The sequence below is a fragment of the Melozone crissalis genome, unplaced genomic scaffold (assembly GCF_028551555.1).
Source record: "Melozone crissalis strain CALT ecotype California unplaced genomic scaffold, PUWL_Pcris_2 ptg000007l_1, whole genome shotgun sequence".
Classification (NCBI taxonomy): domain Eukaryota; kingdom Metazoa; phylum Chordata; class Aves; order Passeriformes; family Passerellidae; genus Melozone; species Melozone crissalis.
Window position 1 is genome coordinate 7,320,092 of NW_026535785.1, and position 19,539 is coordinate 7,339,630.

At 47.5% G+C, this 19,539-nt stretch overlaps 1 protein-coding gene across 2 annotated transcripts in view; it reads right to left on the reverse strand.

The window, feature by feature from the left end:
• Window positions 1-19,539, reverse strand: part of PLEKHG4 (pleckstrin homology and RhoGEF domain containing G4) — an 85,345-nt gene that overhangs the window by 14,836 nt on the left and 50,970 nt on the right. For both annotated transcript variants that reach the window (XM_054269520.1, XM_054269518.1), the window contains exons 11-13: window positions 14,460-14,598; window positions 11,980-12,102; window positions 11,282-11,473 (exon numbers count right to left, since the gene is read on the reverse strand). In XM_054269520.1, coding sequence (XP_054125495.1) covers window positions 11,282-11,473; window positions 11,980-12,102; window positions 14,460-14,598 — 454 coding nt within the window. The remainder of the gene's footprint in view (window positions 1-11,281; window positions 11,474-11,979; window positions 12,103-14,459; window positions 14,599-19,539) is intronic.

Below are 19,539 nucleotides of genomic sequence, written 5' to 3' on the forward strand. Positions count from 1 at the left end.
AGAGCAACAATATAGGCAGGAATGGAATCATGCTTGTGGGTATAATGACTGAAGGCCAGCAAACAAGACAGACCAAGTTTCTCACTCTTCTGTGCTGATGTCCCAGGACTGGAAGCCCCCATCTGCCTTGCTCTCTACAGCTCAGAGAGGGGGAAGCAGCACAGCAGCTGAGAACACTGCCAAGGGCAGCAGAAAAGGAACTGACATAAACAAGCCCTGATCCAGCTTGGTGCAGCTCCTGCACCCAGGCTGGGCTCCACTCTGCTGTTTCTCAGTGAGACACAACTGACTGTAGGTCTCTGTAGAAAGAAACAACTACACAGCCCTCCATTAACCAGACCTCCTCTCACTACCACTGTACTCTTTTTAAATGCCCTTAACTTCAGCTGTGAGCTTTAAGAGCAAAATGAGGTTAGCTTGCAGCAAAAGAGGCAAAACTGGTGCAGCCAGAAAAATTAAAAGCATCACAGGTACTGCTGTGAACTAAACAAAGCACTTCCCAACCTATGCAGGGTGTCACACAGGCACTGAGTCCTGCAGCTGCCCTGCTGGCCACCCACAGCCTTGGTACTGACCCAAGTGCAGCTCAGACACAGATTGCAGCACTCCCAGCACAGGGGTAAAGTGTGACAGGGACTCACCAGAACACCACTCCAAAGTAAATGCAGCTCAATTGCAAGAAAATGCTACTGCCATTGCTGATGTTTATTTGGGCTTATTCCCTCTGAAATCCAACATGGCTTTAGATTGATTTGAGAAGTGACTCCTGCTCACAGCACTGGTATGTCCCTTGTCACAGGCTGCTGCATGCACAGTGGTAGCAGGGACCCATGGCTGGAGACTGCTTTATTATGCTGACAGTTCAGAAGGACCATGATTAAAAAGCTATTTCACATCAAAATATACTGAGAGCAAGATTACCCAGGCTTACCTTACTTACCACAAGAACTGTCAGCTGGCAAATGGTGACAAGACTAACTCAGAGACCAAGCAGCTTCAGCAGAAAGTGGTCAGCTCACCATACACTTGGATCTGCCTTAGGCTTTCCTCAGGCTGCCACCTACCAGTACTAACAGCACCCGTGAAGAAAGGAGCAGGGAAAGAGCAAGACTTCAGGATCTGCAGATGTTCCCTTGGCAAGTCTATCTGTTGGTTAAAAACAGACTTCATCCTACCTTCCCACGTGTCCACAGGGAGTCCATACCCTGGCTGTGCCCAGCTCTGAGCTGTACCTTATCCCCTACAGCCAGACTGAGGCAGGGCCCTGCTTCAGTGCATCATTTCAGCTCTGATTATTCACAAGCAAATGCTGCTAGCCTGAATACCAGATTGGGGGGCCTGGTAACCAGAGACAAGGCAGAGGGGGAAGGGACCATGCTTCACACGAGAACTACTGAAGTGTGCAGAGAACACCCTGACTGGGCACAAGCCAGATACCCCTTCACAGTGCAAAAAGCAGGAAGAGAAAGCATTCCATCTGAACCCAAATTCAACCAAAATGCAAAGTAAACCACCACCCAACATATAAGAGCTACGGAGCAAACATTGATCCCTCCCAGACATTGTGATGCTTTTTCCACATCTCTAAGAGCCCAAGCCCCTGCTCACTTCTACCAAGATCTGCAGCTCCATGAGCAGGCAGCTCCACTCACACACAAGAAACCATGTAATTTCAGAGCCACAAGCATTTCAGCAAAGCCACCAAGTTAGAAGCAATCCCTTCTCTATGCAGAGGTTTGCTGTTACTCTCCTATCCTTCTGTAGCAGTCAACTTCTCCAAACTGCCTTTGCAGCCCTGTCTGTGATTCATTAGCAGCACAAACCAAACTAATCAAAACTGTGTCCTACAGGAGATGCAGCTGGTAAAAGCTCAGCTTTAAAGACTAAGAAAAAGACTCAAGCTCTTGAAATGAAGAGCTAAACTATTTCTGAGCTGTTGTGTAGCTCAAACAGCCTCCCCTCCTCCAAGGGAGAACAGACCACTGAAATCTTTAGTTTGCCTAAAACTAGCTGCTAAAGAAAATAAACTTTAAATCCTGTATTTGCATTTCTGCCAGTTACCAAGTGCCAGCTGCTGTACAAACACTGTGGGAGGGCAAAGGATGAGAGATGAGCACAAACTAGAAACTCCTTGGATTTAAGCATAAGAAAGGAGAACAAGCAGAGACCCCACAGCTGGGCAGGAAAGAACAACAAGGGGTCAGGGAAGCAGCACCTGTCAGGGTTGGTCTGGGCATGCCACAGTCCATGTACCATCAAAGGCTGCTCATTAGAGCAACGTGCTTGGCCATCCTTTTGCAGCAGCTCTCTTGAACAGAGCTCAAAAATCCCTCAATTTGCCCTCTGGGCAGCCAGGCATGACAAGTCCAGGAGAGCCTAATTACAGGCAAATATAATTGGCTAAAATAAGATTGCACATGATTTCTGCTCTCTTGACGACAGCACGAGGACCCAAAGGGCAAATGTGGCTCTGTGTGCTGGAGCTGTCGTGCAGGACCAGTGCTCACCCTGCTCTTCTCTCACTGCTGCCACTGCCAGGCAGCACCCAGGGGGTCAATTAGAAACAGGGTGACTCACCTGGTGAATCATGAGCAGCTACAATAACCCCTGCTTCAGAGCAATTCTGAGATTCCACAAGAGCAGCCTGTGCCAGTTTCACCATAAATCTGTGTACAGCCACACACGTACATGTGTTTGACATGCATGTGTATATTTACTCGTGTATGTATGTATAAAATTACTCCCTAGGTAGCTGGGCAGCAAGTGGCAGATCTGCTTTCCTCAAAGCTCCAGAGTTTCTCATGACTGTAGCTTTGGGTAGATTCTGCACTGATTATTCTCCCCCTATTTTTCTGTCTCACTATAGAGATTTTTCCTCAACATTTAAAAGCTCCCAAGCTCAGAGGATCAGGGGCCAAGTCTGCTCCCAGTAAAACCAGAAACTTCAATGTTTGCCTTTGCTTCAAACCAGCCTCTTCACATTTGAGGCACTGCCCATTTTTCCAGCAGCTTTGTTCACCAATGAGCCAAGAGCCCCATGCTACCAGCCAAGCCCAAGATCAAGCTACAGCACATGTGTGAGTCACCAAAGCTGGAGCTGGCAACTTGCACAACAGCAACAAATTACCCTTTCAGAGACTAATGTCACCTCCAAAGGTTTTTGCATGCTTTGCTTTTACATCTGTCCCAACAGTCACACCATCACGCTGCTCAAATGCCCCACTGTAATAGCACCCCACAGGCAAGTGTGGACAGACTGGACTGTGGTGGGTGACTCCCCTCTGCCCTGGCTCCCTTCTAATGAGGTTCCTCATGCTCCATGCTGGGGATTGCAAAACCTCCAGTATGCCCTTGGGCCTGCATGGAGAAATGGGGTGCTTTCTCTGTAGTCTTCATTTCACATCCTTTCCCCTGTGACATGCTGAGACAAACTCTGCTTAACTATAGCATGATGAGTTGGGATCTCTCTGCACTGCACTTTGGGTGCTTGTGCCCTGGGAGATGTGGATCTGAAACTGGATCTAGACACCCAGCACGTTCACTGGCTCTCTCCTCTGCAGGGGCAATGACAATGCTGGAAACAGCTCCTTGTTTAAGAGCACACCAAGATGTACTTGGAGGGTGCAAGGCCCTGCAGAGCAGCCGGTGCTTGGGAGAGCCCTGTCCATATGTCCAGGGCTTTGATATGCAGATTGAGCCATTGTGAGCTTCAGTTCCATCTGTACACTGAGGGGAGCTTCATGACCAGATTGCTTGAACAGATCTATTTAACTCCCATGACTAAAGGGAATTCCAGTCTCCAGGAGGATCCTAGCATCCAGATGGATGCCAGCACACAGAAATTCAGAAAATCTGTCATCCTGTGCACCTTCTATCCCAAGATTAGAGGGGAAAAAAGTACCCAAACTTTGCACTGCACACATGCACAAGGCTGGGCCCAGCTGAAGGGAGATCTCTGCTGGCATCAGATCTCACACTTTAGGAACACACATTCCCCTTGCACCTCAGTTCCAGTGTGAGCTGAGAAATCCCTAAACCTGCTGGGTGGAAATGTTGTTTCCCTACCACGACTGACTGGCTCCCAGTGTGGTGACCCTGCAGGAGATTTGAACACACCTGACAGAGGCCCAAGTCTACAGCTAACTGTCAATTTATGCTCATGGCAATAGGATACAGAGGAATTTTTACACAGAGGTGCTCTGACAATCAAGGCTGAAGGTGGTTTCAGCATGTCAGGCATTACTCCCTGCATACATGCAGTGGCAGAACATGCTGGCACTCCTTGGGTCAGGGAAGGCACCTGAAGGGCACATACCCCACATCCCAACACGTGCCACACGCTGGCTGTCTCCCTCAGACTGTTCCTGCTGCGTCCTCCATCGAGGGGAATTGGGCCAGCACAGCAGGAGGCAGAAGGACCCCACATGAATCAAGGCTTTGCCTCTCTGCACATGTCACAAACACATCACAGAGCTCATTCTGCACTAAAGCACTGCCTGAGGTGCTGGAACAGGTGCTCAAAAGCGTCTTAACCCAAGAACCTCTCACCTTCAACTGCAAATTGTGCTTGGATTTAGCACATGACAAAAACCTAATTAATTCACTGCTGCTGCCGTGTAACACTGAGGGACAAATGAGTCTCACACCTATGTTGTGCAACCAGAAAGGAGCACTGAGTGCTGGTGCTAACTATTTAGCTTTTACCTCCTGCCACAGAGCTTGCCAGGGCTACTGCTGTACTGCCCATTTGACCATACAGTTTTTGGTGAAACATAGCAGAAAATAACCCTAGCCCCAGCAGAGCTAGTAGTGATTTACTGAAGAATTTATAAGACAGAACAGTTTCCAAATCACTAATTTTGCAAGCCAGAAAAATCTGATCTGTAACAGATCAGATTTAAGTGTTCAGGGCTTCTTGTTTGCACAAGAGGGCTATCTCCAAGGCAAAGCAGAAACTTTCTAATGCATGAATACACTTTGATAGGAAAGTAAACACTAGACTCTTTTTAACCTTACAGGAAGATTTCTCCAGCAAAAACCTGGCAGGAAGGAGAGGGGAGAAATTTCACGCATTAACCTTGCATGAACTCTGCCAGAGGATCGATTTTCCTTGAGGCTCATTCCCCCAACTGCTTCAGGCTGTGCATGAAAAAGGACACCCCTGAAATAGGAGAACAAATCAGACTAGATGTCTGTCTAGGGGCACGACTTTACAGGCATAACTGAGGAAGGAGAGAGAAAGAGAGATGAGACAGCTGCTGGCAGACAATGCTAAAGCCAGACAACAGTGGCTTCCCCTAAAACACCACAGTAACTATTCCTCTCCCATGCCTTTTGGATCTCCTTTCATCATCCTGAGAACTTGCATCAGTAACAAGATCAAAACTGTTATTTGGGAATGTTATGCAGAAAAGCAAAGACAATCTCTGCACAGAGGTGTAGAGAGAACAGTGCATGTTAAGTCCCAGGGACTTTTTTACAAACCACAGCAAAATCTCATTTGCTCCAAGCTGCTGTGGGGTAAAACCATGTTCTGACCTGAGCAGAACTGCTGGCAAAATCATGGAACAGGGACCTATGTCTCTGTTTACAGTAAGCTACAGTAAGGATACACCAAATGTCTTTTTTTCCACTTTGGTGCTGAGTTCTACTCTGTGTTTCTCCAAGCACATTCCCAGAGCAGGGAATCATAGCACCCTTTCAGTTAAATACTTCTCAAACTGTGCCAAACAGCCTGCTACAAAAAAATCACATTTTCAGGTTGCAGACACCAGGATCCTTTCCAGCTTCCCACAGATCAGCATTCACAACCCTCCTTTTTTCACCAAAGGCTAAGAAAAAAAAAACATCAATAATTTATCACCTGGAAGGGACTTTTTTCCCTCTAAAAGATCATCTGCAAAATTGTATCTGGTACACAATCTGAAATGAAACACAGCAGTAAACTACGTATCAGCAGGTCTCTGTTCTGAAACTTTTGGGGAGAAGTCAGAGATAACATTTGTGGAAGGCAACTTATTTAGCATACTCTGGATATCTGCTGACAAATCTAAGATCAGATCCATCTCTAAAAGCTGGGAGTGCTGTGCCAGCAGTTCTCAGTCACCTGGGGGGCAGGAACCCAGCAAACCTTGGAACAGACCAGGAGAGCAGCCCCTTCCTGTGCTGTCCACAACATTTGACAGAAGTCCTGGGGGCTGAGAGGTACCACCTGCCCTGCACAAACATCCAGCCTGTCTGCAGCACTCAGCCCAGGCAGCAACTTCTAGCTGCAGGGAAACTATGCCCACTGAAATGATCATGCAATAACTTCTAATAAAGAGAAAGAGGGACTTGTAATAAAGAGAAAGTCTGCTCTGCTACAGACAGCACAGCCCTGGGATTCAGAGGGACCAGGCAAAAATGCCCACAGCCCAGGGGGCTCTGTCTGAGCGCACAAAAGCCGCACACAAAGCGCTCTGATTCACCCTGGACGCACAGACACGCACAAGCAAGGAGTGAAAAGCCTTCTCTACATTGTTTCAAACAACACCAGCACAGCTCACACGTCAGCCGGCACTCGGTACTTACAGGAGGGTTTGCCGTGTCCGTCTGCTGCCGGAGCCGGGATGGGGCGACTGAGACTTGCAGGGAAAGGTGCATGGAGATGTGAGAGAGGAGAGCGATGGGAAGGGCCCCGGCCCCTCTTCGGGCCCCAGAGCAGCAACACTTGCTCACGGGATGGAGCGAGAAAAGGCTGGCATTCCTACAGCAGCAAGGACAATGGGGAGGGATGAGGAGGCACTGCCATAATCAAATGCAGGCCAGCTGGCCCTCCCCCAGGAAGGGCAGGCACCTCCTTCACTTGCCAAAGGCTTTGTTTTCCAAGCCACAAAGAACAAAGTGGCTGAGAGGAGAGCACAGGAGAACCCACTGTGGGGGCAGGTCCATCCAGAAGCACAGGTAACCCATTCCTGGAGATGTAAACACAGATGGAGAGGGGCTGGGCAATATTCTGCCCACTCCTAGCAGAAGTCAGAAGCAGCAGCTCCTTGAGTGCAGCAAAAAAAGAGACAGACAACTGAGGAACAAGAATCAGCAGAGGCTGATGGTCAGGGGTCCTTTGAGGGAGAAGATCCAAGGGAAACAGAGAACACCACTGAAGGAATTGCTTGTGGAACAGAGCCCTAAGAAATCCCAAGAAATGGGAAACCCTACCATTTCTCAACCCACCTTGCCCCAACAATCCTCAGCAGTGAGAACTGAAGCTGAAGAATTTCCCTCAGAAAGCAAACATAAGGCAAGGGCTCAAGCTGCAAGAGACTCACAAGCTGTGGCAAGGCAATGACCACACTTTCCCTGAGCACCAGTGAGGCACCATCTTGCACAACATCCTGAGAAGCAGGAAAAAGCCCCCGGAGCTGCCTGAGGCCCTCCTGTAATGATACAGGCAGTTCAGCTCTGGGCACCACATCACCACACAGCCACAGGGTATGCAGGTGCTGATGGGACACTGCTCCTTCTGGTTGGGTCAGTGCTTTCTTCCACTTGTACCAGCAAGGATCGTGCACCTTCACTCCTGACCTTCAGCAGGACTGGTTGTCATCCCAGACCTGGTAGAGACTGTCCTGTGTGCTCTGGTTCACTGGACATGCTGCTGCAAGTAAGGTGTTCAGTTCTGACAGGGCACATTTCAACATGCAGTCCAGGTAACCTGCACTTCACTTATGGTAAAGTCAACAACATGGGACATAAGAGTGTTCTGGGAAATAATTCACCCAGAGAGAGCTTGAGGAAGGAAAAAATATGAAGGCTAATGAGATAAACAAGGAGAGGAAGACTTGCTGGGGCTGCTCCTGGTGTACATACGGCAGTGTTATTGGATACTGGGGACTGTCCTGCAGGAACCCCAGAACAAAAGAGACATCAATGCTTTTGGTGCACCATCCATGCCCTTGCTTGTTCAGCTGCCCAGTTTTTCCCCAAAGCACTGTATGGTGCCAGATCCCAGCAGAGTCTTGGAATGAGTAAACAAGGGACAGTGGCCAAACCAGGCTTGAAGCCACAGGGAGATGGCAGGACCCCGAATATACCCACACTGACTTTGTGGGACTGAAAAACAATCCTCCAGCCCACAGTCAGGGGTGGGGAAAGCAGCTTCCTTCACTGTTCTCCTGCCTCAGCCCAACCATCATCCACCCCCCTGTCAGGCACCAAGGGCTCCTGCCACAAAGGAAACGGGGACAAATGGAAACATCCAGTTTGGCACCAGCCATGTCTTTGGGGAGGGAACCCTGCCAGCCCATGTGCAAGCTCCATGTGGTCTGGCCCAGCTCAAGCTGCCTCATTGCAAGGAGCTCTGACAGGCCTTCAGGAACTGCCAAGCAGTGAAAAAAACCAGTACAGCATCCTGATGGGGCATATGGGGTTATGCTGTCCTGTCCCACGGCCTGTCCAGCAGCCACAGCCCTACAGAACACCTGCCCACCACAGGCAGGAGGGCCAGCACAACAGGGCCTGCCATTCCCAGCAGGCAGAGAGGTACGTGAGGGATGAACACCAGGATCCCCGTGGTGGGTGCTCCACTCCCTTGGCACAGGCTGAGATGTTTGGAGAGCTGAGCTTGCCAGCTCATTTCCATAGTGTACATTGCTTACACATCCTTGGGCTTCTTCCCCAAATCCTGGGGTTTGGCACTCGGCAGGCTCTTTACGAGAAGGAATATCAAGGACATGGTTTATTGCAGACTCCTGCTGTAGATATGCCCTCAGATATTAGGGAAGAGACAAGGGAGTTAGGCAGGCACTGACAAGATCAATGCAGGAGGGTCAAAAGCAGCTCAGTATCAGAAGACAGTGAAATCAGTTTAGATAAGATCTTCTGCTTATCCCCCACCTCCCAGACCACACCACTAACTTTGCTTTGGGAAGGCAGAAAGCATTCTGGAGATCAAGATCAAGCTCATAGGCACTGAAAGAACTTTCATGCTGTGCAGCAATTTCTGCACTGATCCTACAGCTGCAGGATGTATCCCCCTCCACTCCTTGTTTCACTTGGCCACTGGTTCACAATACACACACAGTATATTTACACCACCAGAATTGTTTATAACTCTACTGAAACCAGTGAGATCAAAATCCTCCTCCCTCCCTGAGCCAGCTGCCTCTCCTCCACACAAAGCAGTGTGAAAACACACTGTGCCACCATCATTCTATTTTCACTAGGGCCATGCAGCATGAAAGGCACAACCAAGAGGGCTGCTGCTGCTGACAAGGACTGCATCCTGGAGTTTTCATCCACCAAAAAAGCTGGAATGCCCTCAGAAAATTAATGGGCCACTGTTGGGGTCTGTGTAGCATTTGTGTCTCTAGAAATGACCCAGGCTCTGAAAAGGCTTTGAAGCTGTGGAGGAACACACTGCTATAGAGTCATGTCCAACTATCCTGGCAGCCCAAGAGCTACCAGCACAATGTAACTTCCACGCCAGAACAGAGCATTGAGCAGCCTGGAAGCTTTGGGGAGTCCTCAGAACCTTGCAGAACCTGAAGGGGCTCCAAGAGAGCTGAGGAGGAACTTTGGACAAGGGAGAATGGCTTCAAACTGACAGAGGGCAGGGTTAGATTGGATATTAGGAAGAAATTCTGCCCTGTGAGGGTGGTGAGTCCCTGGCACAGGCTGTCCAGAGAAGCTGTGGTTGCCCCAGCCCTGTAAGTGTTGAAGGCCAGGATGGGTGTTGGTAGCAATCTGGTCTAGTGGCTGGCATCCCTGCCTGTAGCAGGGAAGTTGGAACTGGATGATTTCTTTAAAATCCCTTCAAGCTCAACCCATTGTTTGGTTCTATGATCATGTGCTACAGTCCACATTTGTGCTCCAGAGACTTCCAGCTCTGGAAGGGTTCACATACAACCAATGTTTGGCTTGGCTGCAGAATTGTCAGTATGCCAAACAAGGCTTGGTGCTTTTGTGTGCCTCAATTTATCAGAAAAAACATGAGAAAACCCTTCCCAGGATCCTTACCAGGATCCCCCATGATGGCAAGGGGTGTTCAAGTACCAGAGCAGCCCCTGAACATCTCTGATCAGTGAGGCAGAAAAGCACAGGTTCTTGCCACTCTCCTATGGCACAGGAGGCAATTCTCTCTCCATTGGGATGAAAAAAAATTACATATTTCCACAGCACAAGAGGGTCCCCCACCTGCACAGCAAACTGCAGAGATGAGCCAGAGCAGACCTGGAGAGCATCACCAAACAAACGCAATGCTCATTGCCCTGACAGCAGTGCTCTGGGCTGCTTTCTCCACTTTCCTGCCTCACACAGGATGCTTCTCCATGTTTTCATGTTTAGCTGATTTTCCTCCCTCCTCCCCTGAGCCCTTCTGGCTGCCAAGGCAGCTCAGAGACAGCAACTAAGTGGCACCTACATCTGGTACAGCTTAACTTTTAGTGTCTATTCTTTCTGGAATTTGAGAACTTCAATACCCAGTGTTTGTACAAGTGTGGAATAAATGGAACACAGGCTCCCTGGCTTTCTGTTCTTGCCAAAGTTGTATTTTAAAATGCACTTAGAAAATCCTACTGCTTTTTCATCTGCAACTTTAGGAATTAAAGAACACCAAATCCAAGTGCAGATCTGCTAAATAGGTGCATTTGCACTAAACCAAACAGGTGGGAAGGTCAGGTACTCAGCAGAGTCACCACACACATGCTGTCCCTCCTGCTTCCCACATCCCTGTGATGATCCAGGGATGCCTTGTTCCCTCAGCTGCACTTCCCAGCTCTCCATTCTGGTGCTCCCTTTCCTCATGCAGGCCTCCACATGGGAGGAGCTGGACTGTATTTAGGACTGCCAAGTAGAGTGCTACTCCTGATGGGTTAACAGGCTGAACTGGCCAGTGTGTAAGGATATAGCAAGAAAATGCAGGCAGCCTTCCCTGGCATGCTGGCAGGACTGGACACAATCAGGCCATCTCTTGGCCCTTGTCATCAGAGCCAGCACTGCCACAATCCTTCTGCCCACTGTTGCCATGAAAGGGGTTAAAAAGCTCCAGCTCAGAGAGCAGAAAACCTCTATGCTTAACAGATGTGGACATTTTCTGGAAGACACACCCAACCCTTCTCCCACATACTGACTTGAAAAAAATCACTGCAGACACACGAGCACGAGGGGACTGCTGCAGGTTATAGATCCAGCTCCCTGATGGAGCAAATACTACATTTCACACCTTTCACAAACAATCTAGCACTGGACTGAGTCCAAGCAGACTTTTTACACCCTCCTCTGTGCAGCAGATGCCTTGTCTTACCTTGTCAAAGAATTCATACAGCCTGACTGTTTCACAGACTCTGTGCCTTGTTTCATCCAGCTGGGTGCAGAAATCCTCCAGCTCATCTTCGTAGGTCTGCAGCTTTACCCTGTAAGAATGCACATCCACAAAGGAAAGGTCTTCCCATTGATTCATCTTCTTTAATGCTTCCTGTCCCCTTCTGCAATATTCCTGAAAACAAAAAGGAATTGTTTATGAGGATAAAGAGCTGGAATCAACACTAAGTAGTCTTCAAGGCCATTAACAGCTAGGGCTAACTAGACCGGTTTTCAAGGTTCAAATCACACGAGCAAGGGTGTCTTTGTTTACAGCAGAATTTTGAAGCCTGATCTCATGATTTACACTTGTCACACAGCAGCTTGTAAGGCCTACACAGCAAGACCATGGCTCAGTCATGAAAAAGGCAGTGTTACAAGCACATGAAAGGAGGAACAAAAAAATCCATCTTTCAACCCAGTAGTTGTTTTCCCCAAGACTGGTAAATGCCATCTACTAAGTGTTGAGCTGGTGGCTTTGTCTGCAAAAGGAGAGCAGGGAGACTATGTAGTGAGAGGGAATGACACACACTTTGGTGGTGAACCCTCTTAGCACCATGTGTTTGGCTGAGCACATACAAGACACATATGCTACCAACTCAGATGCTGGAGAATATAATTTTCCAATTTGACAACACTTACACTGGCAACAAGATCAAACTCCTTGAACTGCTTTTGTGCTTGAAGCAGCATCTCCAAAGAATCATCCAGGTTGACAGTTTCCTTTAGCCGTTTTCTGCCAACATTCTCAATCCAACTGCTGACCTAGAAGAAAAGGGATAAGCCCTGCTTGTTAGTCACCCTGTGCTACTCACCACGGCAGGCCTTTATGAGGAAAGAGCAAGGAACTGCTCTCATAATGCTGGCCATCTCATTACTGGAAAGAATGAGTGTAGACTTCTCCCCCCCAATCCAGCATTTCAGTCTGAGCCTCCTGCTCAGAGTTTTTCCACTTCAGGTTACAGAGTAATTGAAAAGCTCTGCTATTGCTCACTAGCCTTAGGCATAAACAGGGCAAGTGGCTGCCTGGGCTCTGTTTTGGGTGAGCCATGGTCTAAAGCAAGCTCTGCAACTTGCACACTGGCCTGACATTCCTATTAATGTTACCCCCAACTGGGATCAAATCTCCTGCTGTCAGATTTCCTACATCACTTCCCTTTTCTGACTGGCAGGACATGAACCATGTCAGTGTGAATGTATTGATGGATTCTCCCCATCTGCAATGCTCCACTGGTCTCTGGGACTCTCAGCTAATGGTTTTCTGAAGGCAGCCCTCCACGAAGCTGAGCAGCAACTGCATGTTCCTCAGTGGAGCCCAGCTACTGCTACAGCTATCAGCCCAGATCCTCAAAGAGGGCTAGAGGACTGACTAACAAGAGCATCCTAAGAGCAAAGCAGTCACAAGAGGCCAGGCAGGATAACACAGCACCTCCATCATCACTAGGTTTTAAAAACAGGCTGGTAAACTTGTCTGCAATGCTCCAGGCATAGGTGCACCTGGGGGAAGGGACAGACTAAGTGCTTCCTAACGCCCACACATCCTGTTTGCCTATGTCACCTGAATCCATATCCCAACTCAACCCCATAGTCAAGGACAAACTCCTAGTTTTGTGGACTGTGAGAAGGTTACAAGGAGCAAGCCCACTGGCAAGAGGAAGAAATGGTGATGGGTTCTCAGAGCTGCAGAGAGGCACACTGCTGCTGCCTAGAGCTCCCAGGCAGGTGTAACAGCAGGAGCAGTTCCTACCACCATTGGTGATCTATAAGCAAAGTAACCCAGGAGCAGCTGAGTGTTACTCAATTCAACAAAAAATAAAATTCAGCTTAAAGCAGAAAGAGGTTGCAGTGCTTGCTTTTGTGCCTTTTTTCATTTCTGTTTGGTATTAGGAACCTGTGAGTTTAACAGGAGTCTCTACCAGGTTCTTGCAACAGACTTCTTGTCCCGAGCACATCCTGCATGGCGCCCCAGTGTCTACCTGCAAATGGGAAGTCATTAAACTCCCAGATCCACCTTGGCCTGTGAAAACACTAGGTAGGCTGCAGCCTCCTTTGCACATCCTATTCCCACTAGAAGAGAGGAGCCCAGAATCCCAGAACAGCAATAGTGAAACTGATCCTAATCATGATTTTTAAGGACTCGCAAACTTCTCATTGTTGATGAGTTACAGCACAGGAAACCATGCAACTCCATAATCTCAGTGTTGAGTTCAGGCTCAGGGATCTGCTACATGGAACATCTGGGATCTGCAACACTGAAAGGACTGATCAGCTATTGTAGGATGCTCAGACCTTAGCTGCTTTATGACTTTTTGAGGTCCTTTATCAACACGGCTACAGGTTTCAATGGTCTTTCTGAAAGCCAGTGCCCGTTTGCTTCAGTTATCCCATGGCTGCCAGGAGTTTCAACAAGCACTAAATGAAGGGAAGTTGAAGGTCCCACAGAAGTGCAGAGGGTGGGAGGCTGAGCATGGCTCTTGGGCTAAGGACAAGAAGCTGTTCCCTTCCTGGAGCCTGTAGAGAGGGCTGCACCCAAAGGCAAACCAAATGTACCTGGTGCTGCACCCAGAGGGGAAGGGATGTGCCTGGACTTATCAGATATCAAGGACCTGAGAACAGAACAGGAATCTAAACAACAGAGCACACGACAGGGATGGGCAGCCAGTGTGGGGCAGGGATATTCTGCAACAGGATGTAAGGTGATCCTGAAGGAGCTACAGCCCAAAGGGGACATGCAGACTTATCAGCTTGTTGACATCACTCTGCTGCTTCTCAAGGTGAAGTATGAAGACTATTTCATCAACAGCCTTGCTGAGAGGGTCAGAAAAGACACCCAACCTCCAAGTGTATGGCTTGCCTATGAGCCACTTCACAGATGTTTATGGGGTTTGACTAATCCACATCTAGAGAGAAGCAAAGGGACTTTCACTCAGCATCAAGAGATACCAGGGAAATAAGTGGCTTGATTGTCAGCACTGCTGAAACTCTATCTCAAATTCTTTTGTCCAGTTGTTCTTTTTAAGCATCACTGTACACCTTCACACAACAGATCAAGAGGCCCAATACCTGCTGTGGAACACAGTCAGAGGGCAGCAGCCACTGGAACTGACAGGTAGGGGCCTTACCTCCTTAAAACACTCTTCCACTTTCTCGAACTCCATCACCAGCTCCAGCTCCTGGACACGCTTGTTTGACAGCATCACCAGGCGGTGAACGCCCTCATCAACCTGATTGTAGAGCACGCTGGCAGCATCCAGTGCATCTCTGCAAGGGGATACAGGGCTGGTCAAGGCTTTTGCATCAGGTCCTTCCCCCAGTGCTTCATGCAAACACAACCTGGCCAACAACAGCACTGCAGTCATCCTCCCCGTGGGACCCACACAGGCCATCTCCATATGGAGAACAGGAGAGAATATTGCTGCTCCTTGCACATTACCATGATTCACCACCCTGACCCCAATGCAGATAACCTGGCAGGAAGGACAAGAGCATCTGCTCCCAACCAGGCTCCCTGCAAGATTTACCATATTTCTCACACTTTCAGCTTTTCATAAACACAGATCATTGCATCAGTGGATTTTCACATAACACAGGGTCAAGCAATTTCAGCGTCTAAAACCACCATTTGCATTTAATTAAGTAAATAAGCCACCACTAGTAAGCAAATCTCTCCTGAGTGACAACAACAATATTAAGTGCCTGATGCCCCACTTACTGTCAGGATTTCCACCAGCCAAACAAATATGCAAAGTGTACAACAACTCAGTGCCAAGAGAAATCAGATTTTACAGTGTTGTGCTGAAGAGATTCACAGACTGAGCTCCCTGCCTCCCACAGGCAGCCGTGCTGACCAAAGCCCAGCAGGCAACACCAGGAGGCACTCCCAGCCCTGCCAGCCTGCCCACAGCACACAGGCAAGCATGGAGGGGTCAGGATGCAGCCCAGTGCCCTCACATGCTGCAACCACAGTCTTGGTTAGATGATGAGTATTAGCAAACTCCTTTCAGATGTGTGCAACACCTCTCCAGCACAGGCTTGGGTGAATCACAGATGAGATCCAGGAGACAGAAGAGCATTCAAGCTTATTCTTCTTGTATTTCTTTTGCTTCTAGGGTTCCCCTCCTACAATTATGGGCTCAAGAGACAGCTACAAGAAAACACTACAGCCTCCTTCAGCTGTGCTCTACACTGGCATGTTCAGTTGCCTGGTAATCTCTTGTACTCACCCTAAACAAATTTTCATTTCATCGTCTTACAACCTTCTGACTTATTAGAGTGTGGCTTTTTTATCATATTATTAAAATTATCTAAAGCACTTGCAAAATAGGTAGCTAATACTGCTAATGGAATATAATGCAAACCAATTCAGTATATATGCTTATTTCTGCCTGGGTTTACAGGCAGACTTGAACCTATGAAATGCAACTGACTGTGAGTGTTTAGTAGCAGCAACCCTGCAGTTTTAATTGACACGAGGTAGCGCCATAGGTCTGGACAAGCAGCTCTGCATAGCAGAAATCCACACTATTTTTCCATTCAGAATTCCACCCAGTGTGCAACAGCCAACTTCTCAAACCTCAGGCTCTTAGATACTTTTGTTTTTCCTCTTTGAAATGCCATTAGACTGAATGAATTTCTCCAAAGTGCAGCCAAAAATACCCGAATAGTTTCTGGACTAAGATCAGTGCTACTGCGGTACAGAGCAGACAGGTTCTCTACAGAGAATCTGCAGGCTTCAATGGAAACATCCAAGCTGTAGTGCTGCTCTGGCATTTCCCAAAACTGCCATAAACAAACCGTGATGATATGAGCCTTCTATTTTGTAATCCTTTCCTATGGACAGACCCAGATCCAACCCAGGAGACTGACAGCAGCAGAGTCAGAATCATTGTCCAAGCTGAGCTCTGGAAAGTGTTTACAGAGCAGGTTGTGGAGGCCAGTTCCTGTCAGCAGCAGTGACACAGCTGGGACAGCTAATGAGAAACAGTTTGGACGATGGCTGCGAGTTAAATTTGGCAACACCATTAATGCTGCTCGGTGTTGTGCAGCAGAGCGTATCTGTCAAGTCCCATTTTCTGAGTAAGTCTCCAGCATACTGATGGCCAGACAGGCAGACACCCTTTGGCCTCACTCCCACAGGGCTGAATTCCCTGCTGGCATGAATGCTCTCATCCACTCAGGAAATGGATACAGCAAACACTCTTCCTCCCGCTGGCACAGACAATCAGCACCTATAACTTTAGGCATTCCAGGCTGCTATATGCAAACCTTTTCAATTACCCCCTCACGAGGCAAAATATTTTTCAAACCTTTCCCTGAGCTTCCATGGAAATCACTTTGGTGTTGATGCTACTTCTTTGATGGCATTCATCAGCAAGCCAGACTGACCTGCTAGACCTTTCTGTAATAGGAGTCCTTATGTCCACCCAAGCCAGTGACAAAGCGAGCCTCCATGGCCTCAGCACTTAATGTGGTATTGTCAGATGGCAACCTGATGACACAAGGGTTCCAGCTCTAGCATTGCCTGACCTAGCACAGAGTATGATCTGATCACGGGATGGGAGCCAGGGAACCCCACTCAGCCTCTTTCCATACCTGACAGAGGAAACAACCCCCCCATTGTAAGTCTGAGCAGTTTTCCTTGACAGGAGTCAGTAGCAACTTGGGCTGCAAGGCCTAACAAATGCTACAGATTCTAGCAGAGCAGACTGCACGTTTCCCAAAGGCACAAAACACAGGCTTCCCTGAAGACAACACTGCAACTATGGGCAGGAAAAAAATCACCCTCAAGGTAGAGGGAGAGGAAGTGATTATAATAAAAGGCTAAAAAACCCCACATTTCAAGGTTTTTTAGACCAGAAATAGGTGTACCATAAAGTCACTGTGTGAAGAGGCTAATTCACTGAGCCACTGTGGAAAAGACCAGTCTGTTGGAGACTACTTGAGACCAGTGCTGGCCTTAAGGCCAGCAAAACCCTCCAGGTTAGGTTCAAAACTGCAGCAATCAAGTACTCCTGCTGGCCCACCAACCACAGTCCAAGGAACCCATTTCAGGAGAAGGAGCTTGAGTGAACTTCTTGGTGTCCATCTAAATAATTGAGAAAAATCCACCCCAAACAACAATTCTGGCCCCACACATTCCCTCCACAGGAGTTATTCTGCCTCTGAAGATCTCAATCCAACCAAGCCTTTATGTACATTATTAGAAGGTGGAAGGGAGCTCCAGTTTAGAAGTGAGCCCTTTGCCCATCGGATGTAATCATAAAATACATGTCTCAGTAAATAATGTGGCAGCTACAGATGTACAGAATCTACATATATATGCACATCAGTCTCTGTCTCAGCTGATACAATGGTACTAAAAGTGACATCCTGTTACTGAAGATATACACAGAAAACCTTTGCTTTACTGATCCATAAGCATCTCAAACTTACCTGAAGTCAATCTAAGATGCATTTGTAAGTTTATGCTGTAAGCAGAGACTAGACAGAGAATTCAGTTCAGAAGAAGGCTGGAAATTTACTCTTATCAGTAATTTGGGCTGTTTGGGGATATATAAACCAAAATCCCTTACTCTTGTCATTTAAAGGACTTTTTTTCCTCTGTGAATGCTTGCAGCAGTCTATTGATGCTCTTATCAGCCACAATTCAACACTTTAAGGCTGCCCCTTCTCATGGTCCTGCCAATGGTTTCCTGAGTGACTGCAAACAACATGCACAGAAAAAATACTTCCTAACAGCTCCTCTGGGCTCAGAGTCCCCATACACTTTCAAGTGTGGCCTTACACCATTCCTGCTCCTCTGTGAGTTCCTCCAGCACCTGAGCTCTTTCTTTCAAAGGCCAGCCACGCTGTTTTCACACGTTCTGCCTCGCTTGGCAGGCATTCATTAAACCCTCAATGTCTAGTTGTTGGTCTTCTGTTGCATCTCCAAGGTAACTCCATTCATGTTGTCAGCCCCTGACAGTTCACTTTTACCAGCTGGACAGGCTCTCTGACTCACATCCATCTTTCACTCTCTTACACACAGGAAAATATAAGCCTTTCTATCTGTAGTATAAAGTAGGTAGGCAAACTGAGCCCAACAAAGAAATCACTCACAGTCCATGGGAAAGTTTGGTTTTTTGATTCACTTGGGCATTTCAGTGCTCACAGAGAGGATCCACTGGGCATTAAGCCTGTTCTCCCAAACCTCTGTACATCTGTTTATCTATTTACACACACACCCCCACACACACACCCATTTGCTGATCTAGATCTTAAAAACTTCCTAAATTATTTCCAGTACACTAGTAAACTCCACAATATCCTGAAACAGGGACTTTTATGGGGAAAATGATACTTCACATGAATAAATATCTATTTCTTTTTCAGCTTCAGACTCAGAAGTTTTTAATTCCTGTCCTTCAGTACCTTCACAGCAGCTTGGAGTAAACAAATCAAATACTGAAAATTTGGTCAAAGAAAAAAGTGACTTCCATCCTGGCACACAAAGAAAACACCTGGCTGTTAAAGACTTTAAAGATATTTTAATAGTGGCCTGTGCAACTCTGAGCACAAAAGGCAGAGTTCTTTGAAGTCAGTGGCAAGTCTCAGCTCAGATTTGTGTGGATGCAGTGCAATTTCCCTCAATATGGGAGTGTGGTATTAAGAGTCTTTCACTACATTCTTCCATGGTCAAATCATGCAAAAAGTAATTTTGCAATAGTGCAGAGTCAATATAATTTATAGCAAAAAGGAGTAGCTTGATGTCAGTTTATGTTTCCCCAAATCCTGTTTTCATTGGGCAATTATCATTTCAGTGGAAAAGGTTCCAAATGTCTTCAGCTTTCTGGAGAAGTGCCAAGCTGTTGTATAATGGTAGGGTAATTTTAAACATATAATTTAGAAAGACCATTTCTGTCTAAGTCCATTCTTCAAAAAAAGCCAGCCTTGGAGAGTTACACTTTAGTTTTCAAAGTAAAATACCTGTTTTGTTTTCAAAAAATAGATGGCCACAGAAGAAGCTTCCAGCAGAGTCACAAAAGCAGGTGCTACCTGCACCATGCCTGCCAGTGTCAGTGAGATGCAAACAGGAGAGCACAGGGAAGGGAGCAGCAGAACCATCACCATTCTGCACCTTCCTGTCTGCCCCTTCAGGAACTGCTTTGGCAATCAGCAAGAACAGCAGATCTAACAAAAGGGCTGAAATCAAGAATTCATCCT